The sequence below is a fragment of the Ischnura elegans genome, chromosome 2 (genome assembly GCF_921293095.1).
Source record: "Ischnura elegans chromosome 2, ioIscEleg1.1, whole genome shotgun sequence".
Taxonomy (NCBI): Eukaryota; Metazoa; Arthropoda; class Insecta; order Odonata; family Coenagrionidae; genus Ischnura; species Ischnura elegans.
In genome coordinates, this window is record NC_060247.1 from 126,293,779 (window position 1) to 126,320,221 (window position 26,443).

The window sequence follows — 26,443 nt, forward strand, 5'->3', positions numbered from 1 at the left end:
CCTCCCTTACCCTCATTAGAGGGTAGACCTCCCCACAATGGAGGAGTTTATTTTTATTAGGGTGGCTACGCCACTGATTGTCCTCTAGAAGTTCAATCCCACTATCAGCACTTCTGAGCAGTGGCGGACCCAGGATATGGAGAAAGGGGGGAGGCTAAAATTACCATTCCATCAAGTGTAAATTGGATACCCAAGGGATCCCCCACAGATCTGCCACTGCTTCTGAGCAAACTTTGACCTCTCATATTGCGAACAATGAGGGTGAGTGCAGAAATATTAGTTATAAAATTGATGATGGTAGCTGTTGACCATGGGTATATAAAGGTCATTGATTTGGAATTTTGGGTGTCTGAAGGAGGTTCATTACTTACCATAGCACCTTTGTAAAATTTTAGGCCACATATTTTTCTAATAAATGCCCCTCCCCCTTAGAATTCCTGTTTTTTTTAAAACTTGTTGTAAAAGTTAGAAAGAGAAATCATGTTTTACCATTCATGAAAAAAATATAAATCAAGGGTCAAGTCAAAAAATAAAATTCGTTATGTGTTCCTATAGGGACCCTATATGTTCCCTTGGGAGCAGCTTGAACACTGCTCCAGTCAAAATTAAGCAATGTACACCTGTAAAATTCTCTTTGTGAACCAGTGGCATAGCCATAGACCCCCCCCCCACATGTTTTCTTTACTGTAAAAATTACGATTTCTGTACCTGATGATGTCGCCTCTGCGACGAAACCGGTCGTCTCGAATAAATCGTGTGAAAAAGTACCATAACTTGTTATTGTTTGCAATGGATTTTCACAATTAAGTAAAGCCCGAAACAATAGAGTATATCAGAACATGGAGAAAAAGTAGCTGAGAGGGTGCCCTCTTGGGACCCTTTCAAGCTGGAGCTGGGGTCATGAGATCTCCAATACTAGTGATCAGCAACTGGCTGATCTAGCAAGACTTCCGCTCTTCTGTGTGACTGGGGCTGAGTGAGTTGGGTATGCATATTAATTGTGGTAGATGAAAACTATTTCAGTCAAAACTTTCGGTGTTTATTGGTAGGATAATATGGTGCAGAAGAGGTAAAGTTAACACAGTCAGTAACTTAATAGGAAAGGAGTCATATGTGTTAGTAAAGAAGCCTCAGATGGATTGTTTACACCAAGAAATGGTACATGAAATAGAGCCGGATGGTAGGTTCGAGGGGCCGTGAAATCTGAGACCACTTATTCTAGGTGGGTACTCCATAAACAAGTTTGCTTCTACTACCCCCAAAACTAAAGGCAGTGGATATGAACGCGAGGAAAGAAATTAAAAGCACCTCTCTTATGAGGTATAGTTAAGTAGAGGAGGCTACAACAACAATGGCATCCATAGTTAGTATGATATATGTAAGTCCACATTATTAAACATGTAGAATAAAATACAACCACTTCCGCAGCATTTCCATCCAAATGTAAGGATGCAGTATTGTATCATCACAAAAAAACTACACTAAGTTATCTATTGATGTAGACAAAAACTAATTTTTTTATCTATCGTCTACAATCCTGTCAAGTAACCCTAACAAAGAAAGAGATAATTTTGATAAGCGAATTAATCGTTCGAATTTGGAAAGCTGAACGCCGATAAATCGGAATTTCACTAACAACACGAGATTTACAGAGCGGAACTTTCATTATAATATCCACCTTCCCAAGCGTAGCCGATATGTATCGCGTCTCATGAAATCAAAGGAATTTCGGAGTTAAAAATGTTCACGTAGCGTAGGGCGAGAAATTGATTCATTCGGCGGCCACGATCTAGAGAGTTCTTCACCCACGCAGAGCAGTGCACAAGACAGGGTTCACAGAGTAACAAGGAAATTGAACACATCCAAATATTGACATAACCGACGAAGTTGACGTTACAGGGAGAAATTAAATGTATCGATTGTGTTTTGTCCGCAACTTGGGCAGATAGGCAACACATGTAGAGCGTAAAGTATTCGGTTGGTGACTTCAGTGTTCTATCGAAATAATTTGTTATGAATTTTACCTGAGCACTTTCATGGAAGTGCGCTGATAAAGTAGAAAACATTTCGATGGGTTTTGTAGTTAATACGTGAAGAAATATTTGTGTAATCCTACCCTGATTTAGAAAGTTCTCTTTCTGGAAAATGGCCATCAACTTATCAAAGAACAGAGATACCCTATTATCTGCTTGGAAGGAAGTAGTAGATGATAAGTGTGCTACAAATTGGTGAGTGTAATAATGCGCTATTTATGCATTGAACATAATTATTAGAGTACTTTGTATGATAATTCTTTTTTACGTTGCGGCTAATGACCTTTTACCGGTAAACCAAACGTCAAAATCCAGTGCTTGATAAGATTTTGAAATGAGATGCTTTTCATTGGTAAATTAAGAGAATTCTTGTAAAAGATTAAATAGGTGTCGACGAGGATTGGTATTTTTCTCCTATGAATGGTTTATTTAATCGGATTTTCATCTACCAGTTTGGATGTGTGGAATGACAATATAGATGAAAGGCTGTAGTTGTTAGTTGTGTATCACAATCGTTTGGTCATTTACTTATACCCTTGGCGTCTTGGGTAACTCATTCTGTGGTAATGGCCTACAGCTTGACCCCCAACAGTTCAAAGGGGCCTGTTGCTTATATTGTGCTACCAAAATTTGCATAAATAGTGCATTTTTCTTTCTAGGGCATTATTTGGATACGAAGGACAGACAAACGATTTAAAAGTAGTCAGTAAAGGAGGTAAGATGCGTCAAGTTATTTTCCTCGCCTACAATCCGTAGTATTTGCTTCATATGATGCTCTTTGTACGTTTTAGATGGGGGAATCGGTGAAATGATTGATGATCTGAACAGTGGAAAAATAATGTATGCTTTCTGCAAAGTAATTGATCCGAAAACCAGCCTTCCTAAATGTGTCCTAATCAACTGGGTGAGCATATCTGGTTAAATTTTGTTGCATTTTTATTGAGTAGTCATCTGTGGCCCATGTATCAATAATATTTGATTTAATATGTTGACTTTATTTTAATCATCTCTGGGGTGTAATATTTGCTTAACCAAATCCTGTTGTTATCATATACCACAATTTACGGAATTACTCCTCTTTATAATAAAGTGTGCCTCTCCTTTTCTTCCTGCAAATGATATATAGCAAGGAGAAGGAGCTCCTCTCGTGCGGAAGGGTACATGTGCCAATCATGTCAGCGATGTGTCTCGTTTCTTTATTGGTGCTCATCTTACTCTTAATGCAAGAACTGAGGAGGAAGTTGATCCTGATATAATTATGGAAAAAGTTTCCAAGTCAACTGGATCAGCATACAGTTTTAAGGAAAGATCGGACAGCTCTAATGTGCCCATTGATTGTGGACCAGTGGTGAGAACCATTTCATGTATTTATGCTGACATTTATTTTGTACTGCATCAAAGATATACATTCTTATCATATTTTTTTTCATAAACTTCCTCAATAGTTTGAATGTGCATTGTCAGAATATGAGGTATCATTAACTCCATGAAAGTTTTTTTTTGGGCTGTTAAGCCCTTTTCATGTGAAAATATGTTGAGATTTGGAAGACCATAAATAGCTTCAGAACCCTGTAATCAAATGTTGCATGATTTTAATTATAAGTTTTGTACAAATATACTTGAGGGCCTATTCACATCCACCAAAGGCAAGAGAGACATTTGCCCAAATGTGTTACAGAGGAACCATGCCTTTGTTTCATCCTGAAATTTTTTTCATAGGCTAGTATAGAGGGTCCCACAAATTACTTACTCTATAGGGATGTGAATTTCACATGATGAGAGGCCTGAATTGAATAACTACCCAACAGCCCATTGAATTTCTGAAAAACTTAACCACCATCTTTTGAGAACTTTTTTCTATTCATTTCACAAGCTGAAAATTTGAAGTATTGTTTTGTGTTCAGTGGATCATTGCTTTTGGTACACAAGTCCTCATATTTTGAATTTTCAACCATATTTTATTTTTTAAACAAGTAAAAATGAACTACTTGGCCTCAGACTGAGAGCACAATCCTCAAAAGCTCTTGTCAATTTTACAACTGTGCACACCCCAACTTCCGCCTGTGTCTTTGGGGACAAGAAATGTGCTGGCTTAAAGAGAAGAAAATCACTCAGTGTCCTTGTGTGAGGATAAATGCTTGAAAATTTCCTTATAAAAAGGAAGGTGTGAGACTCTTGGTGGGAGGAGGGCTCCTCAGAGAGGGGAAGGGAACATTATATCACAACACCAATTGATTAACATATCATTATATTTGTATTAAACACAATACTTATTATTCGTCACTAGGTTGGACATTCATGGACTCCTTTCATGGTGTAGTCCCCCTTCTCTCACTCACAATCGGGAAGAGATCTCTCTCCACATTAGCTTGGATTCTCTCACTCCACATTAGAATGCCCTTGTATGCACAGGTCCAAATTACATTTCTCTTTACTTGGGCATGTGAGCACTCAAGGCGGCCAGCAGTACGCAGTGGCGCAGCGAGGGGGGGGTTTGGGGGATAAAACCCCCCCCAGAGCTCATAGAAATTTTTAAGTTAAATCTATTTTACCTAATTGGATAAATATTCCGTATAGAATAGTGTGAGGTTTAATAAAATATTCCTCAGAAGGCCGTAAAAATCACCATTTTGAACCATTTATCTTAATTTTTTTCCGGCAGAAGGCCTCCGCACCTCCCGCTAACCCTGGAGGGTATGCAATACCCCAAGCACCCCAGTATTAGTTGCGCCTGAAACCCCCCCTAGTCTTAATTCCTAGCTGCGCCCCTGGCAGGAGGTGCTGTGTGCCGGGTTGATTGATTTTAATTAATTTGATTTAAATCACTTGATTTTTATTTTAAAAATCTGGTGTTTTAAATCATAATGTGATCTATATGTTTGATTTTTTAAGAGTTAAGAAAAGGAAGCTCTAAGTGTATAATTTTGATTTTTATTTCTTAATTAATACAATGAATCGACAGTTATCATCACAATAGTGGCTCTTAAATAGAAATGATATGGTAGGAATGCATGTAACATGAAAAAAAAAAAAATGGCTTTGGTTAGAATACTAGTGTATCCATTGAAAAAAAATTGTTTTCTGATTTAACTTCTAAGCGTAGGCACCATACAAAGTTGCAATAACAGAATTTTTCTAAACTTCATATGCTTAAGAACTGCATAATATAGCACATTTGATACTTCCAATGGCAATTTTATATAATGCTGGCGTACTTTGTAATTTGATATCATTCGCATTTCCATAGTTCTCTCCCCTGATTGACTAAATGTTGTATTAAATTTAGAGTATGTTGCCCCTTATTGTTTCTGAAAATGATCATTCTCCAATATGCTGCCCAAATAGTTAGTTTTACAAATAATTGAATTTTTGTTGAATGGAGAATCATGAAAATCTCATTTAAATCAATAAAATCTGATTTAAATAAAAAAATCAACAAAAATGATTTTTTTTTGAAAAAAATCATGATTTTTATTAACCCTGGCTGTGTGTGTGGGGGGAGGTTTAGGTTTGCTTAGTGCATTGGATAAGGAGTAAGGGTGTGAGGGAAGGAATTTGTGGCATGCCTCTCACAAAGGCAAAGAAGGCTTGGGCAACATTTCAGAAATGGCATCTGTCTTTTATGCAGAAGTAATCTCAAATATCTTTCTGCCTTTTTTACATTACAGATGCTTGTAATAAAGAATATTATGAAAGAAATGTATACATACGTTTTATGTTAACGTTGGGGTTGGGGTTTCTTTTAAATTATCCCAAAGAACATAATTTCATTACTGAACCCATTGATTGGGTTACATTTATGATTGGAATAAGGTGGAAAGATTGTAGATTAAAACCATCTTTCAAATAGGAAAATGTCCGCATACTATCAGTATATTCAGTTTTTATCTCATGTGTTGAGTGAAAATTTCATCTAACTACAACTTTATTTTGTTGCTAAATCACGGGATAAAATTTGAGGAAGTTTCCAAGTTATCCTGTAACTGGAAATGATAGTATATTTTCTAGTAAGAATATACATATAAATTCAGTGGTAAGGAAAGAAAGGGATAGGAACATGGAACAGAAAAAGGATGAGGACAATGGTGCTGTGGTAGATGGAAAAAGCCAGAAATCAGAGGGTAAAAATGCGGCCTGACTGGGACACGAACCCAGAACCTCCTGGTTGCCGGCCAGGTGCTCTACCAGTTGCGCTACCAGGACGCTTAGATTTACCATGATTTCGGCGGGGGTTTATATACAGTAAACTCCCTTTGCTTTGGCCCACAAGAGTAACCAATAGATGGCACTGGGGCAGCTCACCACTCACCAACAGAAGGAATGGACGAGGACACAAGGATGAAAGGAAAGATACACACTCACACGATAGCAGGAAAGAGACAGGAACATGCGTTTCGGGGCACGCTGAGCCCAAGTGAAATAAGCCAATATGGCCGATACACTACTTCATTCATTCACACGGCGCCTTAAGCGCAAACATACATATAAATTCAGTGGTAAGGAAAGAAAGGGATAGGAACATGGAACAGAAAAAGGACGAGGACAATGGTGCTGTGGTAGATGGAAAAAGCCAGAAATCAGAGGGTAAAAATGCGGCCTGACTGGGACAGTAAGAATATATATACAGTAAAACCTTTTTATATCGTATTGGAGGGGACCAAAATTTGGGCAATTTGATGTATGGAGGTTCAATATAGAGAGGTTTCAGTGATATGCACCAGTTTTTCATATCCTTCGGGAATGAAGGGCACTACTGTCTTTTAAACCATTATATTTATACGTTTAAACAAACATGCATGCATTCATGAACATATATTTATTATTTATGTAATTATAACAGAATGCTAGCTCTATCATGTTATTTTTACCATGATTGAAGAGAAAATGATGTGATCTCTCTTAATTCAACAGTCACTTATAAAGATTTGGATAGTTAGATACCTTTTTTTCTTATTTACTGTTAGGTATACTCTCATATGGAACAAAATGGCCACAACTAATGGTTAACGTGAAAATTGCAGCACATTAAAGGTGTATGAGAAAAAAAAAATAAGGGTGAAACATTTATTGCTGAAAATGTCATTCCATGTATGTAATCGTGGCTGCATTAATGGTCTCGTTAATTAATGGTAATGGAATTAACTGTCTCGGTACGATTTGTGGAGGTAGTTAGGCTGTATCGGGGTATCTCCTTGGTATGATAAGTGGAGGTTTTACGATAAAAAGAGGTTCACTACCAAGAGGTTTGCCTATAAATTTACATGTAAATCTGACGGGAGCATAGGGGTGGTATGAAGTATGGAGGTTTATGATGTATAGAGGTTCATCACATAGAGGTTTTACTGTGCTATCATTTCCTCCAATTAGTTTTCCTGGTTGGTGATATCATGAGGGCCAACCCCTAGTCAGCTGACTGCCTATACTATAATTTCTACTTCTTAGAATATGCAAAACAGCTGATGGTCATATTATCATTCTTTATCCATGTACAATGTAATTACTGTGGATTTTTGGTTGACGTTCAATGATTAATTATAGCTATTTCCCACAGCTTGAGAAATATTTGAAGCCAATGCTAAATTGTTTAGTTTCTGAGTCCAACCAATAATTAGCCGTTTTCCCCCACCCGCGCCCATATAATCCCACCACTTGAACCTTCCGTGACAAGAGGCAGAGTTGTAACCGGAGAAGTCTGATCTCTTTCTAATAATTTGTACATTTTAGAATACGCATGATAGCTGATGATCATAGCTTTTATCACTATCCTTGTAGAACGGCAGTTTTTCTGATTTAAAAAATCCTCGTTCTTAGCGATTTCACATATCTTGAGAGTCATACGAAACTTCCTCTCAAGCTCTTTGCAGCAAAAAATCAACAGCCTTAACCTTATTGCAGATAAGTTGATGACCTCACAAACCCATGCATAGCATGTCACCACATCTCTGCTTCTCATCGGTCTTCTGCATGGGTCTCTTGTTATTAGTTGTTGTAAACACTCTTGCTACCTATTCCTTCCCTCTGTGAAAGGTTATTCTTGATCGAGTAAAGGAACTAGCTCTCTAACAACATCTCCAGCTCATGAAAAGTGGGAGGCTACTATGTAATGTGTTTTTATGTCTTAAAAAATAAGAGAAAGGCTTGAAGATGAAGATTATGGTGATTATGTTATTCTGCTATTATCAAAGTTAAAACTATTCTGTAAGATTTTTGAGCTTACAGTGAGAGTGGAATGTTAGTTTAAAGAAAGTTTTTATCTCCAGCCTCGGAGTATATATGTTTGTGGGTAATTATTGTAATTATCAAAATATAGAATATTCTAGATTGGCTGGCTGAAAATATACATTTTAGTAGAAAGCTTAGGTTGATTTTAACTGACGAGAATTATCGTTTTATCATTGCTTGTTTTTTTGATGTATAACACTGTATAAATAGTTCATTATTATTAGCCATTATGCATACTTTGCTGTTACATAATTAGATAAGTAGGATAGTCATGTAAAAATCACTTAATTACCACGTAGTAGAGTATTGTGAGCCGTACACATTGTGTCTATGATTATTATTGCAATTTTTGCTGGTTAAAAATTTTGACAGGATGTGAGAGGAAGGAATAGGTTTGCCACGATTATGAGAATAACCTACTTGTAACGACTGAAACATAGTTCCAGCTATCAAGCATTCAGTTTAAGACATTTATTTGCTTTCTCAGTGTAAGTTGAAGAGCTACTTCACTTGCTGTTTGAGGTCAGGCTCTTCAGAGAAATATGTAGGCAGCACTGTTACAATTAATCTGTATTTCATGATTTGGTTGCAGGGAACAACATACAAGCGGGTTATCCCCACTCAAGAGATAAATTCCAAAGAGAGAGACATGTTTTGGGAGAAAGAGGAGATGGAGGAGAAGAGGAGACAGGCTGAAGAGAGGAAAAGGAAAGAAGAGGAAAGGAAGAAGTTGGAAGAAGAGAGAAACCAGAGAGAGGTGAATATATTTTAGGGTGACCCAAAAAGAGATTTCTCCTTCTGCACTGATATGAGGATCTGGGATGAGAATGCTCTTTTTTAACCCAGCAAACTAGCCACTGTCTCCATAGGTCCGAAGTTACCAACTTTGCAGAAATTTAAGTGAAATTGAGAAACAAATATTTTTTGGTTTGCTCTATTGTTTGTCCTTGCTGGAAGGTCTTTCACATCCATCTTTTTGGCTTCCTCAGGCAAAGGATGAAGAAAATAATAATAGAAAATTGCACGTAATATCCAAATAGCCAATAGCAAACAGAAAAGATGCTACATCCATGATTTTATTGAAAATGACACAAAGTGTCGAAACCATGGTTGGTCGTTAAGTGTTAAATGAAATTGTGTGGAAATTACCATTTGTGTTTTAATCATGGATATATGTAGCATTATTCCACAAAATTAAGCCTGAAACGATTTTAAACGATAAAAGATGCTTTTTCGGTGAGTGTCACCATTGGGCCTGTGGCTCTGTAACCCCTAAATTGTATAAAATGTGTATTCAACAGGAAAAGGTGAGGTAATAATAAAAAATGTTAACCCTTTCGAGATGGTGGAGTTCTCTCCTTAGCATGACTGCTGGACCGAGCCCAAAGAGACTTTTCCGTCACCTCTGTACAGAGCATTTTTGCAGGACAGTCGTTAACACATTCAATGCGGATGATATTTTCACCGAAACCTCTAGTGACGGATGGGTGATTTTCCTTTATAACGGTGGTCTTGGAAGTAATACTATAGAATTTGCATTTTTTTTTGTTTCTATTTCAAGCAATTTGTAAAAAACCCTAATGACATACATGTATGCCACCCGTCACCAGTAATTGACAATTCACGCAACCCGCATTACACACATGCAATTTTCCTTGTATGAAGGAGTGAACTTTTCATATTTCCGTTTATAATACTTCTTCTACCATTGATTCCTAAGGTTAATGGCAGAAATATCTTGGAATTAGTCTTTACGTGTATTTTTTTTGTTTCAACGGCCGTAGATTTAATTTTTTCAAGTCACAGAAGTAGAACATACAATGAACGGCAAGAAAAATATAAATTTATGGGATAAACATTTTTTTAATCTATGTTACCTCAGAGTTATTGCAAAATTGAAACATTTCAATAAAAATTCTCACAAATTTTTATGATATATTTGTAAGCAAGGCCTTAGACAGAGCCCTGGTTGACCTTCACATTCTGGGCGAATTGCAGTCACTGTCCTATGGATGCCTTCACGGTTAGCGGAGAAATGAAGAGCCTGCATCATTCCTAAAAACCTGTCACAGCACATTTTCTCCCGAATATCGGTACTCACACTAATTCTTACCTCCAATCGTTAGAAATCGTGTTAACCCTAATTGCGCCCATGTGGAGAAGAAGGCCCAGCCAAGTTTCCAGTTCTCCCTGTCCAACAGCTTCCAATCCATTATGCCCTTAGTGAAGGCCCTTGGTGAAGGGTTGCAGAAAGCATTTTCCTCCGTCTATGAGAGGATTATTTCAAAGAAAATATCATTGGCAAGTTGAAATAGTCCCTGGGAGTGCCGCTGGTAGGGAGGGACTCCAACCTTGAGCCTTAAAAATTATCCAGCAAAATAGTACAATTTGTGTAATGGAGTGTTGCATATGTGATTAATACCTTAGTTTTTATGAAAATTAAGACTGTATCTGTACCTAACACTAGAATGTATTAATGACCTACAAAATGAAAACACCATAATGATCAGAGGACAAGTAATTGATGCGGAGCAATGACTGAGAAAATATGCCGTAAAATTAGGAAAAAACCCCAAATTATGTAAAAAAACGTAATTTGAAATAATTATTTTAAAATTATTAATTAAGTATAAAATACGACCTTTTGGACAACATGGAAACATTTGGGAATAAAATACATAGTAAGTTTTGAGACGGGAATACACGTTATTAACAAAAACTAAGTCTGATAATAATTTTTGTGGTTGCACATAAGATATGAATAAATTAAAAAATAAGAGAAAAATACTATTTCAAGGGAATAAATAATGGTTAAATGCCGTAATGCTTAAAATACCTCTGAGTCTATTCTTTTCCGCAATTTTGTTTACAAAGCTAAGGAAACAAATAAACGAGTAAAAGAAATACAGACCAATACTGTAGATATTGTAATGCAGTGTTGCATACGCCATTAATATGTTATTTTTTATGAAAAGGAAGAAAATCTGCATCTAACCCAACACGTATGAATAACTCAGAAAATGAAATAAAATCGAAATGAATAGAGGATTGGTAATTGACCTAGGGAAACGAATGGGAAAATATGCCGTAAAAGTAGGAAAAAGACCCAAAAAAATCACCCAGGATAAACGTAATTTGCATTAATAAAAAATGTTCCTAGCAAAAGAAATTAAAATATAACATCATTAACTGAAGCACCGCACTAAGATCATTTTTTATAATGTAGTGAGTACAAAATGGGGATAAATATCTTTAATAAAAAAGTTAGTCTAATCATAATTTTTGTGATAGCACATAAAATATGAATAAATTAAAAATGAAGGTAAAAAAACAAATTAAAAAAATAATCCATATGTAAGACATGATTATGATATTTACGATAAGAATGATGAAAAAGAGACGAAGGAAATGAAAAGAAAAATCTCAACCTGCCAAATTGTTCCAAAAACAGCAGTAAAGTAAACAAAAAAACACTAAAAATGAAGGAACACGTAGAACTAGAAACGGGCACTTCCGCAACGGTGTAAGGTTAATCCCGAACTGCGTGAGGGTGAAAAAGTAACGCTAGGCGCGCTCGGAGCACCCTAGTGACCAGCGGAAAAACGTACTCCCGAAGACATACATTTATGTCATCCGCCTGAGTGGAAAAGCCCTCATGACATATATATATGTCATCCGCACTGAATGTGTTAAGAAGGGTCTTGTGGATAATCACACACTCTTGGCACCAACCTTTCTCAACCCTTTCTAAGCAGGGACTCTGCATTATATTGGACTCTGAGGGTAGTTGGTCTCCCTCCTTTCGGGGTTTATAACCCTACCAGCGGTATTGGTTCGCTGTCAATCATGCTTTGTTTATATGAATTAGCTATACGGATAATTGTTGCTTGCACATTAATTGCTGACTTCGAATTGAATTCCTTGTTTTATTCTGAGAATTGTTAAATTTTGAAAGAAGCTGTACATTCAATATTTATGTATTTAATCCAGCAACAATGTCCATGTTTATAAATCGAGTAATGAGTTTATATTTACCATAGAATTTTGTTTAAAAATTGTAAACGCTGCTCAAATGACAAAGAATTCAATTCTTGGTTTATATTTCTTGAGAAAAGAACAAATATTAATTTCGAAAACTGACTGAATGAGCAATTGAATGACCATGATGACCACAATGAGGGGTAATAAAAGACGAAGGGTCTGGGTACCTGCTCCCAGTTTTCGAGGGTTTGGCCAAGTCTAGCTTTGTTGGGTCCCATAACTAAGGCTTCGCAAACCCATGACCGTCATGAAAGGTGGAGAGCAAGGAAACATATATTTTTGGCATTAGTTCGCCTGCGTAGAAATAGCTACGATGAAAATTTGCAGCTTTCATCTCCCGGGTCAAGAAACATCCGGACGCATATTTTTGTCATTCGTGGGGAAAAGGTTAATTAAGATATTAATTAAATGTAAAAAATAACCAGTAAATTGCATTTTTTCAAAAATTATAAATGCTGCTGATTATGATTAGATATTTATAAATTTTTTGGTACTATTCCTGTGTAACCATAACAGCATAAGTTTTGCATTATGTTTTCCGATTAAATTCTTAAGGCGTTGGAGTAGTTAGAAGTGTTTTTAATTGCATTTTAAATAAAGAAATTCAATTAAGAAATTAGCAGAGCCATTGCAAGCATTAAATTTTAATAAAGTTGAACACATGCATATTTATGTGTCTTTCATAATTTTAAAATACTGCCTTTATTCTGCCCTTTTTTGTTGGGATGTATGGATGGGAATTTCAGCCGTTCAGCTTTGTTTATTCTCCAGATTTTTATCCCTATGAAATGAAGTGCAGCTCACGTGCATGGTGTGCTATGATTGTAATCTGATGCTGATGTGTGTGTTATTCCGTTGGCTAGATGGAGGAGGCCCAGCAGAGAGAGCAGAAGATCAAGGAGCGGAGTCGCAACATTGTTCAGCTGAGAGAAGCAGAGCGAAACGCAGAAGGGGGGCAGGATCGAGAGGCAGAGCGCATCTCGAGGGAGTGGGAGCGTGACATTGAGGAGAGTGAGCAGGATGAGCGGGAGAGGAAGGCGAGGAGCGAACTTCTGAGGCGGCAGCGAAGCCATGTGAGTGAGGGACCCTCACAGTCCCTGCAGCGTATCCCTCAACTGTGATGCGTGGAGAAAAGCCCCATTGAAAATTGCATATCTTCTGTTAATTTAAGTCCCACATTTATGTACATCCGACATTGTGAGGTAAACTTGAGGGAAAGCTGTGTTAAAATCATATCCCGAGCAGTGCAAAATTTGCAAATTTCATGCTACAGTGGTAAAAAAGCATGTTTTGGCAATTCTCAGTTAAAAATAGTGGCGAATCACATTAGAGGCAGGAAAGGATTTATACTACTTATTTTAACCTATCTTTGTCAAAGGCTAACAAAATACTTCGTAGATAGTAGCTGATAGTCTGTGGGTATAGTGATGTCTGGGTAGACTAGGGAAAATTAACTTGGTAATGTCTATTTGAAGCATCATGCATACAGATCCTAAAAAGTTAGGAAAATATTGCCACCCAGCCTGAGTAATACCAACATGAGTATGGTGATGTATGGCTTACTTGTGGAATATTAATAGCTGGTAAATTTTTCAAAAGAGCTGCAATTTCATAAACAGGAATTCAAAGGAAAAGATATTTATGTAACTTCTGTAACAAATATATAGTGATCAAATATGTTGACACCTATCAACATTATGGTCTACAGGGATATCTTTTATGATCAACAGTACTTCTGATCAAGCTGTAGAGGAGTGGTGACACTATTTTATCCAGACATACTGAGAATCGGTAATATCTACCAGCCAAGATTATATAGGCACCTTACTGCTCTATTGTAGATGCTTCACCATTTATTCACCAAATTTGTTTGTATTTTGTGAACTTTAAAATGGCAAATTTAAACTGATTTTGGCTTTAATCGTTCCAACAACGCACAGCAATCATATCAACTTAAATACTCTTACACCAGAGAAACCTATTTGCAAAATTTCAGGGCCCACTGTAATGGGTCATATGTTTAATCCATGGATTATAATATATCTCATTGAAATGATTTTATTGCATTGAATGTGATCCATTCAAATCAATCGAATTAGGTTGAATCTTCTAATAATTGAGTGATTTCTATTTTTGTCTCCTCTTGAGTAAGGTGTTTTTAGGGTAATATTTATTAAAGGGTAATATATATATATATATATCATTCATTTGCATTCCTGTAAGAAGTGCTGGGTTCTCTCTTGACTAAATTAGCTAATATATGCTTCTGCTATTATTTTGCAATTACAGGAGGCTCAATCTGTGATTTCAAAGCGTACTATAGATGCTCGTGCAATATTTGAGCAGAACACCTCAGCTGGGCAAATGCAGTCACGAGTTAGTCGGCACCACCTCATGTCAAACAGCAATGTGCAGCATCTTCCCCCGCTCTCTTCCTCCTCGTCGTTTGATTCAGCACCGCACATTAATATTCCTGGGGAACAGCCATCTGCTGCTGCAGGCGTTCAGCAGCGCAAAGCGTCTCTGCCCACATGGCCACCATCTGAGAGTCTTGTGGATGAAGTGTCGCCGAAATCTCCGAAAGCCAAGAAGCAGTGGTCTCCTCTCATGGAAGGTTAGTCCACGCATTCCATTTTGAAATAAATACCGTATTTATCTGAATATAGTCTCCACTTTTTTTCCAAAAATTCCCGTGGTAAAAGTAAAGGAGGGACTATATTGAAATGCATTTTTTATATTTTTCCCAAAACTGAAGCCTAAAAATGAGGGGGGGCTATTTTCGGAGAGATATGGTATGTCTCAGGTTTCCTTCCTTGTAGGCTGTTCCCTCCTCTTCTCTCCTGATGTTCACTGGAAGAATTTTCTGTTGTAATTGGAGTCATTCTGATCATGATGGAAGAAGTCTTCAATTGAAACATTAGGAGAAAAAAAAATGGAACACCTTGTTCAGGCAGAATTCTGATTAACATTAGTAAATCATTCTTTTGAAGGAAATGAAATCCACTTTTCATTTCACCTTCCACAAGTGTTCTCTACCCTCTGATATTGATAACATATTTCCTCACCTATCGTGAGTGTATGCAAAGTAGACTCCCAATTATCCAGATGCGTATTTCCTTTGCTGTGGATTATCCGTGTTTGAGTTTCTCACTCCTTCACCATTTCCTGCAGCCTTTATAAAAAATTGATCGAATGCAAAAGTACCAGGATTATTGCGTTTCATTGCAAGGCTACACCGGACTTATTATTTCCATTAAAATTCCCAATGTAAAACGGATTATTTTATTTATTTGCTAGCAAGGAATGTTTCAAGCTTACGTGGACGTCTGCCCTAGCATTGCAGAAAACGATGAGCTGCTGGAAAAAAATACTTGATTAATTTTAGAAGTTTCATCAATGATTGTTAACCATTGATAATCTAAGAAAAATATTATCAATGATTTTTAAATGTACGTTTCACATCGCAAATGCATAATTAGTAGAAATGGGTCGAATAGTAGATTTCTCAAACTCGAATATCGAAATCGAATATTAAATCATTGCTCGAATATTCGAATACCTCGAATTTCAAATACCTCGAATACTAGTATTGTGCAAAGCATATTAAACGAACGTTTTTTCTTCTATTTCCCTTAATGAATGTATAAATAAAAAGGTATACAGTGGAACCATGATCTATCGTTTTACAGGGGGGACAAAAAAAACTATGAATGCGGGAATGTTTGACTAGGTTGCCTATGCAGCAGGAAACCCAGGATTTTGGCGAGTAATTGAGTTTCCTTTAAAGGATTCAAACCAGAATTTAGCTGATTAATGGAACATTTTAATTTTATGGAAACAATTTAGGCTTACAGTTGATTCAATTAACATCTCTTTCAAACATCCTAAGGGGACACACCACCTCGCAAAAAAATGATTGCATGCCATCTCGGCTTTTACACAACTACGATGGATATCTGTATGATGTATATATTCTTATCTACCAAACGCCATTTCAGCGGCACACCGATCTGATACTCAGCTTCATCCAACTTCTTATTTTCAACTGGTAGCTCGCTTTACCCTCACTCCTACTGTCAAGTGCTAGCGGACAATCCGAGGCGTTTTGCAAAATACACCCGCTTCTCCACCAGATTTTCTTCATTTATTTTCAGTCCATCTTTCGAAGTTCTCACAAGATAAGCAGATGAATTCGAATTGCTAGCAGGGTGAAACCAAATATCTTGAGAAAATATCCCTTCGTCTGTGACTGTGACAATAGAGATTTATAGCATAACTCATGAATTGTAACTTGGTATATGTTTTCGAAAAAAATACCGCATCAACTTCCGAAAAGCTCAGTTGCGAGGATATCGAGTTTTGCCAGAATGCTAAGTCTCCGTCGTATTTTGACATATATTTCTTTGCGTAAAATGCTTAAATAAAGTCAGAAATACGTCGTGTTTGGTCTTATTCTTTTTGAAATTACGCGTACATTACTAATATTTCAATCCAATAAAGGTGTAATATCAATTGACGAAAGTTATTGTTAGACACCTTTTGTGCTAAAAGATGACTCATGCAGCGGTTGACCTCCAGAAATGGGGAACTTCGAAGCAGGTAAGCAGAAAAAGGTCAGTGGGGAAGAAAGAAGAAAGGGTGAAACACGATTCTTTTATTCTCCTGTAACTTGATATTTCCTTTTGAAGCTTTTGATTTATGGTCTTCGTAATAGGAACCCTGCGGGAACTGGGGCCTTTTGTTTGATTTCGGAGAGGAGGAAAGCGTCGTAGGAGGAGGGGCCGTGGGCTGATGGATGGAGGGGGTAGTGGATTTTGGGAATTGTGCTACGTAGTTACTATCCCACGGCACAGAGGTTCTCCTGGTGGGGGGAATCGGGGATTTTCGGATTTTTTCACCCGATCATTTTTGGTTCCCCACGTCGAACACTTTTCACCGCTCTAATCCACGAATTTGATGTAATTCGTCAACTCGCCTAAAACGGCGCTGCGTGCACTAAACGACTACAGTTCTCTACATTTTTCCGATTTTTCCGAGTCAACTTACGGCCTGGTTACACGATGCATTAACACGTATGGGTTAGTGTCTAAATGTATGAACACGTGAATGAACACGAAAATGTACCGTGTAACAACCCAACTTGTGCGAATGCATGAACGGAAAATAGAACCTGTTCTAATTTGGTTCATGCATTCGTACATGTTCCGTTCCGGTCCACCAAAATCATCCACTCAAACGTACATTAACTTGTACGTGTTAATGTACCGTGTAACCAGGCCTGAACAACGACGTGCGTGCGACAGTTTATGGTGCGAAATTCAAAGTATTCGAGGTATTCGAGACAGTACCTTTACCATTATTATTCGAGACCTCGAATATCGAATACTTTCAAATATTCGAGGTATTCGAGTATTTGCGGATACTATTCGCACATCTCTAATAATAGTACCGTGGCCTCGCATGTGGTTCAGACCAAGGGAACTGGAGATTTCATCCCACTCAAAAGAATATTTACAAACTATTTATGGAAAACAATATAAAGGAGATTTCACAAATCGGATGTTCTTTACCACATCTTTCCCTTTACAAACGATTGTGACTGGAAGAGAAGTTCGTGAAATGGTGTCATATTGTTAATTTGAGGTTCATTTATGGGAGATTCTGTTGCACTTCACACGTGAAAACATAAATGTATATTTCTACACATGTGCATTATCATATTTTAAATTGTGTTATTTTCATTATCTTTTGTATTATTCTTTTGTTTTGATCCTTACGTGGAACTCGATTTGAGTTTTTATCTCCCTTTACTGTTAAATTAAGAAAGAAGAACTTTGTACTTTTCTTAATTTAATTATGAATCGCTTTCACCAAGTTACGCCTCAAACAATTAATCTCCCTTTACTGATTAAATGAACCTCATTTGGCCATGTACATTGATATTTTTGCTCTGATTTTGAGGCATGCTTTATTTCTATACAGTGTGTAAGTCCTGTGACTGCCATTTCTTTTTAAACTTTAATCGAGAAAATCTTGCATAATTTTTAAGTTCTTGTGAATGTAGTAAAACTTGTTTTAGATAAAAGTTCTCCCAATGGAGGAGGCTGCTTATAATTTCCACTCAACATTAAACCTTCCACTCTCCTCCGTGGTGCAATGTTGAATTTTCTATAGAGCTCTGAGAACTGACATTCAGCTGGAAAATCCTTACTTCCCTTCTCTTTCCCCTTAAACTCGAGACAACTTCCACTCTCCCCTCTATTCCCTGTTATCCATGCTTCAACTTGCTAAGCATCTCCGCCTTTCCTACTAAATCCCTGTCATTCATCACCTTCCTCCACTACACAAATTTTGTTTATTCATATGTATGTATCCATCAGCTCCATCCTTTTCAATACCAAATGTTTGTATGTAGTTCAAATAAGATAATGTACTAGAGTAAAATTGGCTAGTGTTGAAATTTCATTGTGAGTTTACCTCATTGCTGCAAATAAGTACATATGTAGTTATTTACTATTCTATATGCATGTGTGAATAAATGACATGTTTCATTACCTTCATTCATGTAACATGTTTCATTCCACACACCTTTTAGGCGGCTCGCGGGGTATTACGTAGATGTAGATGTAGATTACTCTCCTCTATTCAATATGTTGTGATGTCTTCCATAGCCTTATGCGGTATTTTGTAGCACTCATTACATGCACACTCACAGCATTGATCTCTTTGTGTTTGGCTTTGTTCACTTGCAGTTACCCCCTTGGAACCAACTCTCGAGACTAGGGAAGTGGAAGGAGCATCCACCACGGACCTCACCCAGGAGCATGTGCAGGAGACCAATGTGTTGGCAAAATCACCTTCTCCGCAACACCTATTGGTTCAAAGTACAAGTCCGCAGGGGACAAGTGCTGAAGAGAGCTCTCCTAGTGGAAGCCAAGAGTCACAAGTGGCCGTTGGCTCAGAGGAGGTGATTGCGCGGGTGGCTGCCGATGGCCAGGAGGCAGAGGAGCAATTCAGTAATGGAGTCATCGAGGATGCAGTCGCTTATAGCGAAGCAGATTACGGACGCACTGCCAGGGCCCTGTATGATTATCAAGCTGGTGAGTACTGCATGTTTGGCATTTGTTGGAGGGTAAGAGCCTAGCCTGAAGAACACACTGGTTCTGATAAGATTACCAAAGATAAGCAATGTTGGACTCGGACCAGAGGTTGCAAATGTGACTATTTTGTGAGAGCTTTCTCACCACGCACCATGCATTCTTAAGGATCAATCTCTATGAGCAATGCCTTGAGTAATTTTTGTATAGTTTGCAGAAAGGAGAATGTGTGCCGACTTGATGGCACAGTGGCTATCCTAGCCAAGATGAAGCCTTGGTAGGTGACCATTCGTGCCCTTGCCTCCTCTCCTTAAGTGGCAGCCAGATTAAACATGAGATTGGCACAATCTATGAAGAAATTTTGTAATGCCCGAACACCTGGCAATATATTATTATTTATGCAATTACTATGTTATTTTAGAGTGCTTCCTGGAGAGCTTTCTTCGCCAGTTCGCGGCCTTTTTAGCGGCAATAACATGGTTGCACTTGTATTATTAATGCTCCATGTAAGGCCTGGTTTTGAAAACCACACATCTGTGGCAGTGTGATCACGGATAAAGAAAAGTGGTTTGCTGGAATGCTTCAAAACTGCTGCTCGATGTCGGAAACTACACTGTCAGGCACCACGCCACTAGTCACCTCTCTCACAAGTTGCCCAGGTTGCAACAGCTGCGGGACGTGTATCCTTGATCGCAGAGCGTGGTCGTGCACTGCAAGGCTTGGAAAACAGGAACACGGTGCTCCCGTGAATGCAGCTCGTGCGTGATCGCTTCCGTTTTACGAAGGGGATTCTAACAGAAATAATAAGCCCGGTGTATCCTAGCATTAATGCCGTAGTTCCGATGATTTTGCGTCCATTTTTTTCATAAAGATTGTGGAAAAAATTGAGCGGGAGTGAAAATCATGCATGGATAATCCGCAACCTGGATAAACTGCAGCCGGATAATCAGGAGTCTGTCGTAATTGGGAAATATTTTGTGGAAGTGCTTTGCAGAAAACAACTTTTGCTGAATACATAGTTGCATTTGTCTTATTCTGCTGCAACTGTTTCCCTCTCTTAAAAAAAATACTCCCTGTATTATCTGCCAACAATAGGGTACACAATTACTCTTATAACACTTAATTGTGTTGTCAGAAACTGCTGCATGTGCTGCTGATGAGCGACCTGACTTTCCCATGCATTTGGGAAGTAGAAGATGGTGCTGTAGAAATGGGGAGCATTTGCTCACACTGACTCTCCATGGCTTTGCTACGCTTGAGGACACTCTATGCCTACTCAAATCCTTGGCTCCCAACGAAGCCAATGACGCTCGTGGCTTTCTACACCAAACTTCAGATACTGTAGACCTATGTGAGGAGAAAAATGCTTTTCAGTGAATTCTGTCATTTCAAACAAAAGCTTGCCAGGGGCAAATCTGAAAAACAAGTTAAAAACCGGAGTTAGACTTATTCAAGTGCAAAAACAGAAAAGAATTCTATGGATCCAGACTACTGCAAAATAGAAATAAAATACCAGGAAAATACAACTACAGCAGACTCCCAATTATCCGACTGCGGTATATCCGTATCGCGGATTATCCGTGCATGATTTTCAGTCTCGCTCAATATTTTCTGCAATACACGTTTATAAAAAAATAAAATCTGACTCAAAATCACCGTAATTACTGCATTTGAACGCTAGGATACACCGAGCTTATTGTTTCCATTAGATTCCCCTTTGTTAAATGGAAGCGATTGCGTGCTAGCAGCTGCATTCACAAGAGCTCCGTGTTCCAGTTTTCGAAGCCTCGCAGTGTGCGATCGCACTCTCTGATCATGGATGCACGTCCTGCAGCAGTTGCAACTTGTGCGAGACGCGTATACCGTATTTCTCCGAATATAGTCCCCCTCTGAATATAGTCCCCCCGCCTAATTTTGAGGCATCAGTTTCGGGAAAAGTTATAAAAATGCATTTGAATGTAGTCCCCCCCTCTACTTTTACCATCAGCATTTTTGGAAAAAAAGGGGGGACTATATTCAGACATATACGGTACGTTGCGTGGTGCCTGAAAGTGTTGTTTCCGACATCGTACAGTGGTTTTGAAGCATTTTTCCACTTTTCTGTATCCGTGATCACGCAGCCGCCAATGTGTGGTTTTTGAAACCAGTATTTACATGGAGCCGTAATAATACGAGTACAACCTTGTTATTGCCGCTGAAAAGATCGTGGACTGGCGAAGAAAGCTCTCAATGAGTCCAGGAAGCACTCCAAAATAACAGATTAACTGCATAAATAATAATATATTGTTATGTTAAGTTATATATGAATATGACAAGACATTAAAGTGAAAGTTTGGGTTATCAGTGTGTTTCGATTATTCGTGCCGTCTCTCCCGATCATCAGCCCGGAAAATCGGGAGTGTGCTGTTTGGTGGGAATTCCAACATTCTCAGGCTTCAGTCTTCTCCTTTTTTTGCTCAGTGGAGCGCCAAATATCCGATGACCCATCCGCTAATAAGTAGCACCCCTTCTCCTCCTATTATTTCTGTTGCTTCCCCCCTTACCCCAACTGCTAATACTTCCAGCCAGAATTCGTATTTAAGTTTAAAATTCTTACATTAGGCACATATGGGGCCATAGGCCAATGTATTTAGACCATATGGAAATGAATACTATATTACATATTATTATTATCATCTTCTCACGATGCTCTTCATAATAGAAGCTCAGGGAAACAGAAAGATTTTTTATATTGATCAGCTCTGGTGTGCTGTGAGACTATGCCTACCCTTTGTTATTCTGCTTTCATACAAATGAGCAGGTGAAAAAAGGTGACATTGCCGATTGAAAAAATACCTTTAAATAACTTATTCTTCTCGTGTGTCAATGATGAAATACTTACCGTATTTGTCTGAATATAGTCCCCCCTTTTTTTTCCAAAAACGCCAATGGTAAAAGTAAAGAGGGGACTATATTTAAAGGCATTTTTATAATTTTTCCCGAAACTGAAGCCTTGAAATTAGGGGAGGGATTATATTCAGAGGGGGACTATATTCAGAGGGGGACTATATTAAGAGAGATACGGTATTTACCTTTTAATCTTAATCACAAACTTTTCATCTTTAGTTACATGTGGTTACAGATTGCATGTGACACAGATACCAATGTAGCATGGGCTCCATAATCCAGACAAAAAAATTGTAAAAAGTATTCCATGGTGACTCTTTGTAATTAGCTGTAATGAATTCCGTGATGCAAAACTGAAACTAAGTGAATAATCTTGATTTTTCTTTGATTGAGAGCTTTTGCTCTACTATTGTGTGCTCCAGAAATCCATGTAAAATAGTTGATATCATTGAAACAGATTGCCATTCAGCCCAAATTTTTGAAAATTGTAGATCTTTTAAATGCATTATAGCAGTAGAAATATTTTGTCCATTAAAGGATATTATCCATACAAAGTCTATATAGCACAATCTATTAAGAGGTAACAATCTCTGTAAAAATTATTGTGGTGAAACCTCTCATATGCAGAAACTCGTGGTCCTTGAAAATGTGTCTATAGGTGAGAGGTGTCTGTAAGCTGGAGATTATCTATAGAAAACCTCCGTTTTACTCTTAATATTACCCTGCAAGTATTATAGCATAGAAATTTTGAGCCAGCTTAACGAAATCCTTTTATTTAAATAACTCAAGTTTTTAAGAGACTGGTCACCCTTGGCGATGTTGTCCGTAAAAGAGTAAAATTATGTCTATAAAGCATTCGTGTCCATATGTGGGAGAGTACTTGTACTGGAGGTTCTATCCTAATACAAATGCATATCCTTCTGCCAGGGAATACTGTCCTTAAGTAAGTCAGAGGTTTCCGTGAACCCAGGTTTCACTGTGCAATGATATATTTTTTTCTTTTCAGCTGACAGTACTGAGATATCCTTTGATCCTGGTGAAATAATCACCAACATTGACCAAATTGATGAAGGTTGGTGGCAAGGAATTGGGCCAGATGGAACATTTGGTCTTTTCCCAGCCAATTATGTTGAACTTCTTAATTGAAAGATGTTACATGGAGAATGTATCACCAAAAGCAGTCATCATGTAGGGAAGGCGTATTAACTGGCATCTGTGGCACTGGCTGACTGCCCCCGACTGATCGCCTTTCTCAGATTGTCTGAGGTAAATGAATCTGTCTCAGAAGAAGTTGTAATTTATGTATCAGTTGTATTTGAAGTATTTCTAGAACTCCCTGAATTTCATCCCTTGGAAACTAGTGTGAATTTTTAATATTTCGTCATGGAAAGTAAACAAAATTTCCATGGCTCCTCCTATTTGTCCGAATGGAATTAAATTGAATGAATCTTGGAATCTAAAGGAACAGTATTGTTTGTGCTGTGAATTATCTGTAAAAATCTTTATTAATGTACCACCAATCTTAGGTAGCAACATTTTTACTTCCCCATGCTTCTTAATATTATAATTAACTGGTCTTCCCCAACCTTTTTAATGCAGTGAATATAGCCTTTGTAATATTTGTACAAAGCCATAAAAATTGTGTCATATTTGACTCCATTGAAAGGAAAAATCAAGGTTGTTATAATATTTGTCTTTTATGTGATTGTTTTAAGTGTTGGAATATGTCGTGCAATAAATGTGAGTGTGGGTCTTTGTGCCCAAATTTAAGCATTCAATGAACTCTCTAAATCATTGATTGGTAGCCAGTTAATAATCATGAGCTTAATTTTCTTGCATATTGAAGTGAAAATAGGCGTGAATATGACATGGCTTCATTGGCTTCTGCATATGGTTTATCCTCGTTTTTTAATTCAGAAATCCTACTAATAATTTTTATACATGTTTTTAATTGAATCCTCATTGCTTTGAAGCTTGTTCATTTTTTTCTCATTAGTGCGGCTTACAGCAATTTAGGGGATTTATTTTGTTACGAATAAATAAGACTACCCAGTTGGTCTGAAAAATGGTAGGAATTCAGCAATAATGCTCCAATCAATTAAATCAAACACTGCTGATATAAGCCTCAGTTCTGGCTTAATGTCAACAATTCTTGGTAAAAGTTTTAAATTAAAACCTAAACCGATTAGGAGTGATAGTACAGTACATCTATATCTGTGATGCACATTTTATTTAATGATTCGTTCTAACAGTGACCAGTTACTTTTTGTGGAAAGAAGCCAAATTAAACTATTTCAATGTAAATTTGTATTTAGATGTCTCTGTTCTACCCTACAGTATTAATACTGGTAATTCAATTAACTCATATTCAGGGAATGTTGCCCTGATGTTTTTCTTAATTAAAGAATCGATCAAATTACGATGAATGGGTACACACTCAGTATAATGTTATTGAGACAACATTATCTAATAAATGCTTCAATCTATGCTGCTGTACAGATTTTTGGATGGCAATGTTGTCAAACTTTCTCAAAATGATTGTTGTACATCATCTTACGACCATATTCTCATGTACTTACTTCATCATTCTCTTGGCAACGTGTTCTGTTCCACAGCATTCAAAACCAGGGTATGCATACAACCCTCTTTTCCTTCTGCTCTCAATGTCATCTCAATACATACCTCCACTGCATAAGCGCTCAAAAATCGCCCACCGAATAGAATCCGCTCATCTGGATAGCCCTTATAGTACTAGATGAGCGGAATTGATTCGATGGGTGATTGTTGAGCGTTTATGCAGTGGAGGTATCGATCTATTTCAGAATTTAATTGACATTTTTTAAGTTAACAGTTGAATGGTCGTTAAAATATGCATGTATTCTATTACTTTTTAAACTGTGAAAATTGTGTTTGATTGCATGAAAGATGTATTTTGTCACGATCCCATATGACAAGAGTGTTCAGTATTGCTAAGTATTAGAGTTATGATATTCAAAACATTGCACCTAAATAGAAAAAAATTATATTCTTAATGCTGTGATTTGTTAATTCGAATTATTGTGTCTCCTACCTTTGCTTGCAAGTTTTTGCATAAAGGAGTTTACTCAAACCAGTGCTGTTTAGGGCTCTCTATATGTTCTGGTAGCCATCTTCTTTCTTTATCATGGCTATATAAATCATTGGTGTGGAGAGTAAATTTTGGTGCACCTGATTTGATGCTGAGGAAGTTTTAAACCTGTATCAAATCAAAAAATTTATAATGAAAAGTATATGACTTGAAGGAGTTAGGCCAATTAGCTAATATTCTTTAAATCCTTTAAATGAATGGTTGCTTAATTTTAATGTGTATAACTTTGCTATATGTTTAACCCTAATCAATCCATTTTAAGTCAAAATTTCACCATTGCAAGACTTATTTTTAACTTCTAAGGTGTTCATTTTTGTAATATCTAAATCTTTGGGGGAATATTTTCCACATTTGGTGCTATTTTTACTTTTAATAACGTTCTTGTAGTTTATGTTGATCACTGGTTACATGAACGCTCAAGGTTTTACTTGTGTTTTTTTGCTTGTGTTGTATCTCCCAATCATGTTCCCAGTTTATAATTCCTTGTTTGATTTGAGATGAGTGTTTTGGGTGCTCAAGATGAATTTCAATCAAATAATGTATTAGCTGTATTTATTTAATTCAGCATTGTTGGATTTTTTACTGGTATTATCATTCAAAATTGAAATGTGACTCACAATTAAATTGGTGTTGTAGTTTATCATTGAAATCAAGCATTTATTTTAGTTAATAAAATTCCATGATTTTACTCCAAGAAAGATGACTTTTTCTATAGGTTAGTTTTTTATTGGTAAAAATGCAATCTACATACTGTATGCACTCTTGTTAATGAGAAACCTCCTGATAAAAAGTACTGTCATGAATAAAATATTCGTAAGTAGTGGAATATTGTCAGGTGGAAAGGGTGAAGAGTCACGTTACCATTATTTTGAGAGAATATATGAGAGTGTTAATTTTTATTTAATTTTGAATATTCAGGGATTTAAATTAAGTTTTTAGTGTAAAATTGTTATCAACTTATTCAAAGGAGTGCTGAGATGTCCATCGATTGGTTGTCTTTCAAGTTGCCTGTGCAGGTGATGGGCCCTGCTCTACCA

At 37.2% G+C, this 26,443-nt stretch overlaps 1 protein-coding gene across 1 annotated transcript; it reads left to right on the forward strand.

The window, feature by feature from the left end:
• Window positions 1-1,723: 1,723 nt before the first annotated feature.
• LOC124154620 (drebrin-like protein B) lies at window positions 1,724-26,049 on the forward strand. The gene is made up of 9 exons (XM_046528459.1): window positions 1,724-2,228; window positions 2,693-2,748; window positions 2,825-2,937; window positions 3,160-3,381; window positions 8,848-9,012; window positions 13,160-13,369; window positions 14,586-14,910; window positions 19,049-19,396; window positions 23,286-26,049. Exons 1-9 carry the CDS (start codon window positions 2,146-2,148, stop codon window positions 23,423-23,425), a joined length of 1,662 nt encoding a protein of 553 aa, XP_046384415.1. The 5' UTR covers window positions 1,724-2,145; the 3' UTR covers window positions 23,426-26,049.
• The last annotated feature ends 394 nt before the right edge of the window (window positions 26,050-26,443 follow it).

Excerpts from the sequence above, each read along its gene's own strand:
- LOC124154620 (XM_046528459.1), top strand. The coding sequence starts at position 2,146 with ATGGCCATCAACTTATCAAAGAACAGAGATACCCTATTATCTGCTTGG. Across the intron at positions 2,938-3,159 it reads AATGTGTCCTAATCAACTGG|CAAGGAGAAGGAGCTCCTCT; the intron begins GTGAGCATATCT and ends AATGATATATAG. Across the intron at positions 19,397-23,285 it reads CCTGTATGATTATCAAGCTG|CTGACAGTACTGAGATATCC; the intron begins GTGAGTACTGCA and ends TTTTCTTTTCAG.